Here is a 13,987-nt window from a genome sequence, read left to right on the forward strand (position 1 = left end):
AACATAAATTCTTTTTCGAAGAATTTCCTTCCCAAAAGTAAATGGCATTCAATTGTTAATACTCCTACAGCATTTACCTCAGAATTTGATTAAACATGTCAAATCTACATATTTTGCAGTGTCCATCCTTGAGTAAATTACATGTCATCAACCGCAAACTGCGAAAGACAAAAATCAAAATATGAATGAAAAAGAGACAAGAAAACAAGAGCCAGATAATATATCAAAATTGAAGTTCTGGAGATTAGACAAAATTACAGCTGCTCTCAAAATACAGAAGAACAAGTGGTGTAAAGGATACCTAGATTTGAGATGGGCCAGCAAGCAAGCATGTAAAAGAACTTGTCACTGGCAGCTGTTTGATCATCTCTGGGGTTGCTCTGAACCTGAAGCTCCAACTGAAGGAGAAGCTGACACACTGCTCGCTGACCCATTCTCAACCGGTGGAGGCAAACCCCATTTGCCTTCAGATTCAAGGGGCTCAAAGACATGAACCCCTCCATCCGAAAGCCCTAATGCAAATTGATTTGGTTCTTGTGGATGCGCCGCAATCACGAGCGGTTGTACATTAGAGCTGCAGCATTGAGGAAACAAAGGATTGGAATCTACAATAACTATCACATGTACAGGTCGGTAGAGAGTGCAATCAAGTTTTCCACTGTCAAACTAGGAAAAAACATGATATACATAAAACTGGCAAATTCTTCAGAATTGGACAAGCACTTTTACCAGGTTAGAGAGTAGCTTGATTAAAAATGTAGATGCAATTGCAAAGAATTCAGCATATTTTGGAACCTCAGTCTGAGCAGTCCAGTAAACTATCTAGTGTAAAATATTTTACCAAAAACCAAAATTATGTTTCAATTTCACTTTTCAATTTATGAATATCTTTTTACCTTTTTAATTTAATATACTCTAAGACATTAATAAAAGCTTAAATAATCTAAGGAATTTGGAAAAGAAAATGAATTCTTGTAAAAGATGAAAAGTCAGCTGAACACATCATACATTTCTAGGTCAATTGAGTTCCAATTAGAAAAAATCTTTATGCAGGAAGAATTATTTGTGTCCAATATTTCTATTTGGTATAGACATCCAGGACAATCTGGGAATATGAAAGTGTCAAATGCTGTAACCAAAGTTTAAATCCCAATTCAAATATATTGAGGTAAGCATTTACTGTGAAAGTGAGGCAAACCCAACAAAATACTAACCCATCTATCAAAAAATAAGTAAAGCTGGAAACTGATCTGAATAAACCCAAGTTGACTTGGAGCTATGGAAGTACCTCACGCTAGCAGGAAGATAAGCAGAAGGATTGATTCGACAACGTAGTCTGAGATTGGCAGCACTAAATACAGCGACTGTTGCATCTAGGAAGCTGGCATATACCAACTGGCTATCACATGAGAATGTTGCATGAGAGATGGGGGCAGATTCACGTGAGACCCACTGGAAATAGCAGAATGCACATTAGAAAAAAGGAAAGCAAAATGTTACTTCCCCAAATATAAAAAAGCACTTAGAAATTAAAATACCTGCTTTACACATTCCAGTTTTGTTGTTTCATATATGGCAAGCTGAGTTTCATGTACAACCAGAAAGACAGTCTGGTCCTGATGGAACTGTACGCGTGTGTCTGACTGTGCTGGAGTCCTTCCAGCTGGAAGTTGCAAGTATCTGGTCTTCTGCTTTTCCCATCCATCAGATTTCCATACACAAAGCTGGAGAAAGAATAAGTACCATTGTAAGTGAACCAATTTATAAATACTTTTGAGAATTACTGATTAAGCCTGATTCAGAATTTAGGAATAATTCATTGATGATAATACTTCACAATTTGATGATCTTTTGGAAAATTCAGTGTAACAATTCCGGAGAAAATCAACAGTGAACATGAGTCAGTAAAAGCATTGCATGTAAGAGAAGAAATAAGCATTGATTGTTATGTTGGAATTATTTAAAGACGTATCAAATAAGTTCCAGTGTCAATTAGTCATTTAATCATATCAAGGGTGAATTTTGGCAGGCCTTTTAGAGAACAGTAGAATTAAGAGTTAGCTCTGCCTTGCTGAAACTGAATGATGATTGCAGATTCATTAAAGAATGAGATCTAGGTCATTGATTAGGTTGACTTCAATCACAATTTCACAACTGAATCAGGAAAGCATGACCGATTTGCAACACATATCTGAATATGAAAATTGTTACCTGAGCATCCGCTCCAGATGAAACTAACACATTCAGTAAATGAGAAAAGGCAAGGCCAGTTATTCTTTTAGAGTGTCCTTTAAGCTTGCTCTTAACCTGAATCAAGAAAATTTTAAGTCAACAACATCCCAAACCATAAATATTATAGATTGTGTCCATATACTGCATCATACTTCATCTACGCGAACGTTATATATCTGAATTGTGGAATCATCCATGCCAATGGCGATAATGTTGTTATCTTGTGGATGGAAAGCAAGAAATGTTGCTGCAGGTGGTGGCGGCATGAAAGTTGTCATTGTCTGCAGTTGCAGAAAGAAATTGAAATTGGTCAAATGAAAAATGAAAATAAACTTCAAGCTACATAGGACTCGTGGGCTACCTTAAATGTCATCATATTGAACAAGGAAATCTTTCCTCCAGATGCTGACATTACATAAGAATCATTCTTGGACAAAGCAAAGCAGGGAACAGCCTCTTCAGGGCTAGTGTCAGCAACATCATTGGTCATTAGAATGCCACTAGGCGGTTGCCATAATTGAGGTGACACGCTGGCAGTTGCCTGCAAGATAAAAGCACCAAATTTGTAGATAAAAACGGAACTCACTTTTCATAACTATGATGAAAGAGCTACTAAGGGTTGACACAAGTTTCTTTCACTTGTCCTTGTACCTTGCCAGAAGAATTACGATCACTTCGCTGCCATTTCCAGAGCAGATGAATGGCATTTGATGCTAATGCCAAAACGGCATTACCTGAATTCGTATAGATTAACCTCGATATCTGTAATAATCATGGAGGATGTTAATGAGAATATTTTTGTCAAAGACAAGATGGATCAAATAAAACTTAAGAGTCAAATTCGTGTTGGAAGTTCATGAATTGATCAAATACAGAGTAGCCCAATATATTAAATGAAAAGGGCAGATATATTCAGCAATCATATTGGTATAAAGGAAAGTGTCTACCGTTTAATTCCAATTCTGCTATAGACAGATAAGATGGAGGCAATTGCAAAATAGATGTTAAATTATTAATTAAATGATTAAATTTACCATTTCCTATCAACTTAAGCTTTTGGAATAAGTAGCGGTTTAACATGGTATTAGAACAAAAAAAAATGTCCTAAGTTCAAACTCTATCTCCGTAATTTATCCCTAATTTCAATTAAAATAGTTCACGTGTTGTCTAGTCTCACACGTGAAAGAAAGTGTTAAAATATTAATTTAAAAATTAATCATTTCTTATCAAATTAAGCATTTGGGATAAGTGGTGATTTAACAATAAAGTTAATTAGAACATTTCTATATTTTATGGAATAATCCTTATAAAATACAACAGGCTAAGAGTTTGAAAGATGACTGCATATTAATTTATGCTGGACAGCTTAAGGTCCCACGTTTATCAATCCTTACAATCCTCAAGGGTAAGAGCAATACCAACCCTCATCAATTCAATGCTCATGACTCGAATCTACTCTTTATGCCACTTGAATTTAAATTCCCTTTCTAGTTCCTAGCAATAAATAAATGTTGAAGAGAATGGTAGCGTTATATAGAAGTTATGCAGTTCATGAGCATTTAAGTGAATAATGACTGTTAATTTCCCTTTCAATTTACTTACTGACTGTTAGGGATGTGAGCATAATAGACCTAATTTTTCCCAACGGTAACTGTGCCAACTGCTCATCTTTCAATCAGTGGAAATAGCATTTAGGCCCAATATGTTGAGTTCCTAAATTGGAAGCATTTAAAACGGAAAGAATTTCAATCCTTGTTACTTAATCCTCTTGATCCTGTTACCATGTTTTGTGCCTTTGCTTTAAAAAGCTCATCAGATTCAATCATTTTCTCTAAATAAAACATCAGAACAAACCCCTTCCCTTCCTGTAAACATTATATCACTACTATCGAAACTTCATTATTAGAACTGATAATCATTGTCTGAAATAAGACAATAATAACAGAAAGTGGTCATTTTCTCCAGAAATCCACCCAATTTCTCCAGAACTGTCTTATTACTACAATCAGACTTCAGGTCGCATGACACTCTTGAACAAAGCAGGGACAATTCCAGTGCTAACTGGTTCTTAACACTCAGTTGCTTCTGAAGTTGTATCTACCAAAAGGTACTGACAAAGTAAATGAAGGATTTGGTTCCTTTCCTTTTGCCTTCGAAATGGAAGACCGGTTGGTGAATAACAGGTATCCAACCATGATCTAATGGCTGTGATTCACCAATCTATCCCTTCCATTTCAAAGGCAAAAGAAGAGGGGACCAATCATTTAACATTAGATAAGTATCATTTTTTTAAGAAAGAAAGTTGTATGTTACTATATGCTTGGCGATCTCAGAATACACAAGGGAAAGAGGATAAGGCATTACAGAGATCAGAGTCCCCATCTGATGCGGAACGCAGCCTTCAATTTTATTTATGTTTTATTTAATTTTTACGAGTCTTTTATTATTGCAATTCAATAATAGTAAATTGTCGGTGTCTTAGGTTATGTTAGGTAAGTGAATAAAATTATGTTAGGCAAGTTATTAAATGGGCGTTGCCCTAGAGTTAGGGTTAGAGTTTAGTCTCTTAGTCTATTGAAGCATAATTTTCTATTGTAATTGTCAGCTTATGAAGAATGAGAATTGAGATTGACGGTTTGTCAATTATCCCCTCCTTTTTGTTTCACGTGTCTCCCTCCCTTCGGGGCTTCATCTCTTCTTTCTCTTACTTCTTCTCTCTTTCACGGTTCTTTAATTTTTGTGGGTTTGTCCCGCATCACCATCACCATATCACTACCACAAAGCTAGCTTCCTTAAGTTTTGGGGTCTTTAGGGTGTTATACCTCAAAATCCATTATCAGTTGCTAATCAAAAAGCTTATTCAAACTAACAATAAAATCATTGTGCTATGCTAGTAACATCTCTGTCCTATAAGGAGCTTTTGGTCTATGAAAAGAAGAGCAAGGATAAGGTAGGTGCGCAAGGATAAGGTAGGTGCATGGACAGGAAGAGACACCAATAAAGAGATTTGGAATGCATCTAAAGCATCGTTTGAAATAACCACCAATTTGTTCGTAGGAAAGAATGTAGAAGTTATTAAGTCACCAATTATCCCAAAAACTCAAACTAATTGGAGACAGAGAATTTAATCATTTAATTTATATTCTGGCACTCCTCACATGAGACAAAGTTTTCCTCCACACTTGGTTATCACATGCATTTTGGACACGTCAGATTAATAGATGGGGTCGGAGGAAATTCCTTAAACACAGTTAAGAGAAAAACTTTGTTCCCTCACATCTGAAACTAAAGGACACATGGAATATTTTTATTGAAAATGGAGGTAAACTATAGAGTCAGAGTTCGAACTCAGAACTTCTACTCTGATACCAATTTAAGAAATATTAAAGAGAAAAAGAGTTTGTTAGAAAGAGAGGACCCAAAATTAGGGTTCCTACTCCCGCTAACAAATTGTTTATATTAGCATTAAAAATACAATGGCATAATTGCCCTAAATAATAATACTAACAATAAAATTAAAATATTCAAATAAATCAAAAGAGCACATAAATAATATCAAAACAATTTAGAGCGAAACACAGTGCCGCTGAATTAGCCAAAGTACCAAGAACTGCCTTAAGAATAAAAAAGCGGGATCTCAAACATGGTCAAACAATCATTATGTAAAAAGAATCATACTAAAACAAAGTTAGATAGCAAATATCACACCTTGGTTACTCTTAGGTTTTCAGGCAGCCTCAAGGATCGGCATTGAGATTGTTCATTGATTTCAGTGAGCTTCCAAATCTTGGATTTGTCGTTTGATTCTTCTGTTATTCTAGGTTTCACATCCCCCAAGTTCCGAGCATCCCCATTCTGGCAAGGTTAAACATGCTTGTCAATTTGATGTAGATTAAAAGAATAATAAATTCATGGTAGAAGCTCCATCTAATATAGATGTGGAAAAAGATAACATAATAACAATAGAAAGAGTGATTGAATAGTAATTGCTATCTAAGGCTTCTAAGCTATAATGAGGAGAAAATTATGAGGGTTCAACTGATACATATTATATATATTAAAAGGGTAAAAAAAAAAAAAAAAAAAGTGCCACATACCATGCCAGCAATAGAAACCATAGGGGCAACTCTATCTGCAAATCCAGCACTAGTAGCAGCAGCCGCTGCTGCCGCTGCTGCAGCAGCTGAAATTGGGTTTATTGTTGGCTGCAAGAGATATCACATAATAACACAAGATTAGTTCATGTTGGGGTGAGGTGTCACAACAATTAACGATCTGTTAAAGCTACCTTTGTCACAGCTTCTGATGTTCTTGATGCATCATAAGAAAGATTTTCATATGTGCGTAATAGCCTAATACCATCCGTATTTGCTAAAATTTTAATTCCATTCTCATTGGCAGAAACAGCCAAGAGAGTGCCATCCTTGTTGAACCGGATTCGTGGGCTTGCCTAGGAAGTAGAAAAGACAAAACTGAGCAACTATTATTTTGACAAAAAAAATAATTGAAATTAAGTGCTTCCAATTGTTATATTGACTTGATTAACCTACCGGGATGCCTCCATCGGCCTCAACAGTTGTCAAAAGTTGAACATTGTCCATATCCCAGAATTTGATAGAGAAATCATCCCCAGCAGCCAAATATCGGTTCTTAGTTGTATCAAATTGCACAACACCGGAAGAACGCTTACGGAATCCATGATAGGTCCTTTTAACAGCCCCTTCACTTTCATTCCATTCAACAATAAATGATTCCCCTTCTTTACTTGTCCCACATGAAAAGAGCCTGCATACATCCACAAACCCCGCCCACACCCACAAAAAATAGTTAAAAAAAATATAAAAACCAAATTTAGTGACCATGCCCCAACAAACAGCAAAGGACAAGCAGCACCAACACAATAGGTTGAGTATATTACCTTGTACCATCGGCACTATAAGCCATTGTTGTGCACCAGCGACCAGGAGCATCATAATCAACTCGAGATCCCAAGTTGTCATACAACCATGCTTTTATCTTTCCATCCAGTGCTGTTGAAAATATAAACTACCATAAAAACAAAAACAAAAGCTATTTTAGTAACAAATACACTGGTATTTGGGAAAAAAAAAATGAAAGGTAAGGTATAAATAACAAGGATGACAAGCTCAAAGTAAGCAACTAAAACAATAAGAGAAAATGACTAATGGAAATGACACTAACCTGAATGTTTTCCTTATAGTGAGGACAGACAGAATAAACAGGAGCCTCATGACCTTCAAAGGTATATTGCTTTACACCATTATTAGCATCCCACACCTACAATTATGAAACAAAATTAGCAAGGCATGGCAACTTTACTTCCACTCAAGACATTAAAACAACCAAAACGTAATATGGCCAACCAACCTTGATGGTCTTATCATCACCACAGGTTATCACACAAAGTAGCTTATTTGGGTGTGAAAATGCAATATCATTTACTCCACCAACATGAGCATCAATCTAGATCAGCAAGTTCAGAGCCAGTTTCAGTATAGCAGCTCAAATACCACAGACGATAAGAGTTAAAGTCTGAAATGGCAAACTTAAATATTAGGCATACCTCCTTATGCGGCCGTACATCATCATTCCCATGATAAGAATATATTTGAACAATGTGCCTGGAGTATGCAACTCCTGTAATTGAAATAGAAAGAATGAATCATCCAATGGGTCCAGTTCACCCTTAAGTTATACATATTTGTTATATTACACGAAACACTTTAAAATTCCAATATATTAACTTACCAAATAAAGAACCATCAGGGCTCCAAATCACACGGTTAACAGATACACCAGGATCTTTAACTAGAGCTGTCTGAATTTCATACAGTTCAGTTTTAATTACTATAATTACAAGCATTAAGGGTACAGAATTCACATTTACTGGTACCATTTATGAATGAACATAAAGAAGGGACACACCTGCAAAGTCATGGAACATGCACTAAGATCCCAAACTTTGAAGTTCTTCAAAACCAATCGTTCTCTAGATCCAACTTCCCACAACCCTATGTCCCCAACATTCGTACCAACTGAAGCACAGCATCCAGAATGATCAATGGTCACTTACTAAATAACATATGAAACACTTACAGGAAGGAAATATACCAATTACAACACATAGTAGTAGTTTAAATATTTATGGATGAAAATATAAGGATTTAAAAGAGTACAGACCAAGAAGCAGAGTTTGTTGAGCAGGATGAAAATCCATGCTCATGGGAGATGATCCTTGATTTAAAGTCCGCAAGACAGTCTTTGGCAAGTCATCAGGTGCATTAAAAGCCTGACCATGACCATGACCCGGAAATGTTACTGGCAACACATTAACAGGGAGATTTACCTGAACAAATGAACACTAATCAATAAATGTGGTAACTTAGAGAGAATAATATGCTTATGCTCCCTCCATTTGAATATTAGAGCCGCTATGAAAATGCAGAATGTTTTTAAGATAATACATTAGATGCATCCATGCCTATTGATTATATCCTTGTATTCCCTCCTACTTTTGACTTGAAAAGTCATATCAGTCTCAAGATGGAAGTTATTGCGGAGGATGGTAGATTTTACTTTTTCACTTTTAATCATGGACAATGATTCTGTTGCATCCAAAAAAGGAAATGTGGACATCTAATTTACAGAGAGGGAGTAAATAATAAAATGACTTCACAAGTCAATGGCCAAAATATATCTGCTGATGTGAGTATAATACCTCATCAGAAATCCCCATTGATCTTGTTCGTTTAGAAACATGATCAGAATCCCCAGATGGGTAGTCTACAGAAGGGTTAGTGGGAGGAGTCCTTGGACGTTTCAAAGCAGCTATACAACACAAAGAAACACTTCAATAGTTAAAAACAGAACTATGTACCAAATCTGACCTCCATAATGATACAGAGGAACTAGTTTCCAATACAAAAACAAAGAAAATTATCTTACCAGGAATTGATGGAGCACCGAGACCAATAGCTCCTCCTCCAGAAACCGCCGGATGAGTTACAGTGGAAGGATTGGACATCCAACCTGCAAGGGGTGCTGGTACTGGTGCTGGTGTAGGTTGAAAAGGCTGAACACATACATTCGAGCAAATTAAAGAAAGGCTACAGAGATCAAACAAAGTTGACGTCACAGCCAATTTAGCTGTAACTTACCCCATGTGCACCTAGGTTAGGGAAACCCCCAGCTTTTGGTAAGGATCCAAGCAGTGGATTGTTTGCAGGTGATGGAGCTCGTGCACCATTTGGTTGTCCACAAGTGTGATCCACAAATAGAGTTTTTATATCTGGATTTGGTCTCGGGTTTTTACATAGTTGATGCTGCCAATTCAAGCTGAAATTTACACTAAGATATCAGATAGCTGTATTTAACTAACATTTGGTTGTCCACAAGTGTGATCCACAAATAGAGTTTTTATCTGGATTCGGCCTCGGGTTTTACATAGTTGATGCTGCCAACTCAAGCGGTAATCTACACTAAGATATCAGATAGCTGTATTTAACTAACATGAGTGTAAGCTGACAATGAGCAATAATGTCAATGTAGGTTCTCCAAAACTGATAAACAGTGTAGCCTCTAGACTGCGGAGCATATATTTCATACTAAGATTCAAAGACAAATTACAGGAAAATTAGATCATTCTGTGTTTCCAACAGCATTCATTGCATAGTCCCAACTTATAGAGCAATGTAAACCATAAAACAGATGGTTAAAAGATTATAATCCTCAGTTAATCGTATTGCACATTCTAAATGCCACGAAAGAAGAAAGCAATCATATCAAATAATACATCAAGCAATTAAAATAATCGCATGTACCAGGTATAAACACCTTGAATTCAGTTCGAAGTAAGTACTCAGCCAATCCATTTAAATTGAATCATACAGGGTTCCTTCAAAAGTTACCTTTGGTTGATGAGAGTCCGTAACCTTGAATTTTTTAGGTTGGGGAATTGCAATTTATCACGGAATAAAGGATTTGCTTCAATCAGCTTCTTGAGCTCCACCAACATGATTGCTCTTGCAGATTTGGTATCTCCATACTTGGAAAGTTGCTCATTCTCCCTGGGATACAACAAAACCCGTTTTCCGTACAATTTCCATAGTTGTTTTCTACTGTAACATGGATAGCTTAAACATAAATTTATCATACCTAAAATTCTCCAATGTCAAGAGCTGCGTGATTTCCTTGAAAAGCTCTTCATTAAATGTGGCAAAAACTTTCAGATCCTTTACTAATATATCCACAGCCTTGGAACGGTCGTGCCTGATAAAATTTAAACAGTCCCATCAATATGCAATCTACCGCATAATCTCCGAAGACAAACATTCATTTCTAAAATCGACAATTAGAAAATTAATATAAAAAATAGTAAGCTTACTTATCCAATGCCTCAAGATACTTCTGCTTCCTTATCTCAAAAAAGATTTTCATCGAATACCGATTGTCATCCACTTTTGTGAATCCAGAAAGGTACTTCTCAACCTCATCCCAATTCCCATTATGCACCTCATCCTCAAAATATTTCATATTAAAGAAAAACCCAGATTCCTGTTCAAGCCTATTAATAAACAAAGCAATTAATGAGGCAAAATACAAAATCAATTATTCATATATGACTTCATAATAAAATTAATACCCAAAGAAAAAGAGGCAAACTAAACACTTGGTAGCTTACTTGTGAACAGTCTCTTTGAACTTTTCCTCATCTAGGAATTGTAAGATCAAGAACACAAGCTCTCTACTAAGCGACGACATAGTAGCCGCCCCGTCTTCTTCGATTCCAAACGCACGAAAATCACCAAAAACACCACTAGATCTGCAAAAATCTCGTAAGTTACAGAGAAATCTCCAAAGGGGTCGTGTCTAACTACCTTAATTATTCAGAAAAGCAAAAAAAAAAATAGCATATAGATTCAAATCCATACCCAGAACCAGATCACTCAACTACCATCCATAGCACACAAAAACAACCCATTTTTGCACACAATTATTACGTGCACTTAGAACACACCGACTTGGGTAAAGTAAAATTGTGTTAAAAAATATAAAATAAAAATAGGGTGATTTTTTTTTGGAGGATCACATATAGAAAGAAAGCTGCTTTTAGACCATGTGGGTATCAAAGATGCAAAAGCAAAAACCTCCCCAGAAAACAAAGAAAAACTCAAAAAAGCTAAATACTTTAAACTAAAAGATTCTAAATTTCACAAACAGAGAAAGAACCGAACGAAGCCCTTACCTTTGAGAACCGAAGAACACAAACAACAGACGGAACACAGAGAGCTAAGAGATGAGAAGCTTTCTCTCTCTAGAAATGGACTGGTATTACTCTCTCTCTTTCTCTAAAACTTTCTCTCTCCAGAAATTTATATAATGAGACATTGAACTCGCTGAAATGGGTTTTTTTTTATAGGAGGCAGACAGATAAAGGGATGATACGCAAATGTGCTTATCAATTTGATAAGCCATTAACATCCGATAAGTTCTCTGATACGTCAAATGAACTATCTATAAGTACAATTAACGTGGACCCCACTTAGCCGGCTAACACTTTGTCAAGGTCATCGGCTCGGAATCTCTAGCTGACAGCTGTCCTTCAGCTTGGTTTGGACCAAGACTTAAGAGAAATACTCAGGTAGGCACGTCTTGTACGACTGCTCTTCATCTTACCGTCGATATTAATCAAATGATTTTAATCTATTTTTTCACATCCATCGAACGGTGGAAAACTAGAAAGACGAACGCCTGAGAAGGAGGTTAGAATATCCGAGAAAGCGATCTTTACTCCGTCTCAGATCCCTTAGGAAACGACAAGCTTTCTCGGACGGGTCCCATAAAGTTTGACCCCGGCAACCAGATATTATTACGCTATTTGCCATTGGTCGACTCATGGATATGTGGGGGGTAGTTGTACTAAACTACACTTATTATATCACGTGATACAGTAAAACCGTCCATGATTGCGATACGAAACGAGATATTGGGCGTTATGAAAAAACCCTACGTTTTCGGGGAGAGAGACATTAATGGGGCTTGTTTGGTAGATTGAGATCCGCAACAATTAGCTGTTTAAATCATTACGCAGCTATTATTGGAAAGGAGCTCGTTTGTTCGGATAGGTGATAAAACAATCTAAAAAAAATTTAGACAGTTAGATCTCGCACGCGCTATTTCACAATAATAGCTGCCCCAAATCAGTAAGCAAGTAATTATCGTACATCTTAATCTTTTGCTAACACTTTTAAGGATAGATTTTTACTTTTAATTTTTTTAAAAAAAAAAAAAAAAACCATTAATAAACAAGTCAACAAACTATTTTTCCCATTTATATCACACCGCAATTAAAAAGAAAAAATCATCTAAAAAGTATTTGTGAAACAAACTTATTGTGATGGGGTTTGAAAATAATTAAAAATTTGGAAGGTTAGAATTAAATGAAAGGAATTAATATTGTAAGTGGCGTTTTCATGGGGTTGTCTTCTCGTGGGCAAGAAAGAGCTCTCTCTCTCTCTCTCTCGTTTCACGTAATGGGATTTATGTGGAGGCCCCACCTATCACTTTGTAAAATAAATGCAACCCAATACTTTTTTCTTTAGAAAATAAATACCTACCGGCAATAATGCACGTATATTGCCTATGAGTTTTTTTTTTTTTTTTTTAATTTTTTTAGCTTTTACATTCATGGTCTTAGAAAATGTTAAGATACTGCTACATTGATTCCAGGTCGGATTCGTTCTTGGCTGATATTCTAATTTTAATTATTAACTTTAATATTCGAGGTTTACTCGTGTATTAGAACAATATAATTCTATGATTAATTACGGACAAATACCATTCATTGATTCCGCAATAAGTATGGACAACAACTTCAGTGTGTAATTTAGGTAAAAAGTAATGTTATAAATTCTATTTTTATTTTATAATTATTATACATTGCAGATGTGGTAATTTCAATAAATTTTTTGAATTTTTTTTTCAATTAATAATAATTTAAGGGTTGATTACTTGATTTGAAATATAGTATATAGCATTACTATTTAGGCAAAACCCATAATTAATTTCCTTGATTTTTGTTGGATAAATATTAAATATTATAATTCTATTCAACATTCATCATCCAGCCATGCTTACGTAACACTTTATTATTTTTATTATACATTACTTTTTCTTTATATTAATTATTTAAAGAATAATTCGAGATTTTCTTTATGGTAAAAAGAGAAAGGGAAGGAATTAGACGGTGCTTCTTTCCACTATCCAAAAAGTGGTCTAGAAGGGTAAAATAATCAAATGTTTCTTTAGATCAATTATTAAAAAAAAAAAAAAAAAGCTTTTGATTGCCCACCGGAGTTGTGAAAATTAAAAATAAATAAATAAAAATAGAGAGAAACGTGATGAAAAAGAGAAAGAGAAAAAGAAAAAGGTCGTTTTTTTTTTTTTTTTTTTTTTTGAGTACAAAATGATTCTGGAGTAGAAGAGGGCAACAATTTTTGGTACAGAAAGAGATGCTCACGCGCGGTTGAGTGTGGTGGGGAGCACGAGCCAGTGACAGGGGAACAAAGTGGGCGTGCGACAGTGTCACTAAGGGTGGGCCCCCACTCATATTTAAAGTCAGAGCATATGTTGGCAAAAGGAAGGGGCCAACTGCCGAGGGCTGTACTGCTGCTGTATGCCTAAAGTTGAGTCAGTGTCTCTGCCCGCGTTTGGATCTATCAGTCAGCGCGTGGGC

At 35.8% G+C, this 13,987-nt stretch overlaps 1 protein-coding gene across 1 annotated transcript; it reads right to left on the bottom strand.

Annotated features, from left to right (window-relative positions):
• LOC133864750 (protein TOPLESS) lies at window positions 1-11,652 on the bottom strand. The gene is made up of 27 exons (XM_062301161.1): window positions 11,498-11,652; window positions 10,934-11,074; window positions 10,637-10,816; window positions 10,408-10,521; window positions 10,161-10,319; window positions 9,411-9,588; window positions 9,199-9,325; window positions 8,972-9,081; window positions 8,434-8,599; window positions 8,179-8,288; window positions 8,002-8,071; window positions 7,817-7,890; window positions 7,621-7,716; window positions 7,435-7,530; window positions 7,151-7,278; window positions 6,783-7,017; window positions 6,521-6,682; window positions 6,330-6,437; window positions 5,941-6,087; window positions 2,884-2,994; window positions 2,594-2,773; window positions 2,385-2,513; window positions 2,212-2,307; window positions 1,539-1,724; window positions 1,289-1,452; window positions 302-574; window positions 1-158 (listed from the first exon to the last, which is right to left on the bottom strand). The coding sequence occupies exons 2-26, from the start codon at window positions 11,011-11,013 to the stop codon at window positions 364-366; spliced, it is 3,417 nt and encodes a 1,138-aa protein (XP_062157145.1). The 5' UTR covers window positions 11,014-11,074; window positions 11,498-11,652; the 3' UTR covers window positions 1-158; window positions 302-363.
• Between the last annotated feature and the right edge of the window lie 2,335 nt (window positions 11,653-13,987).

This window comes from Alnus glutinosa, chromosome 3, assembly GCF_958979055.1.
Source record: "Alnus glutinosa chromosome 3, dhAlnGlut1.1, whole genome shotgun sequence".
Lineage (NCBI taxonomy): Eukaryota > Viridiplantae > Streptophyta > Magnoliopsida > Fagales > Betulaceae > Alnus > Alnus glutinosa.

Coding starts and splice junctions, on each gene's coding strand:
- LOC133864750 (XM_062301161.1), bottom strand. CDS start 11,013: ATGTCGTCGCTTAGTAGAGAGCTTGTGTTCTTGATCTTACAATTCCTA. Junction 10,817..10,933: donor TTCAAAGAGACTGTTCACAA/GTAAGCTACCAA, acceptor GTTTATTAATAG/GCTTGAACAGGAATCTGGGT. Junction 7,279..7,434: donor ACTATAAGGAAAACATTCAG/GTTAGTGTCATT, acceptor TTTTTATGGTAG/TTTATATTTTCAACAGCACT.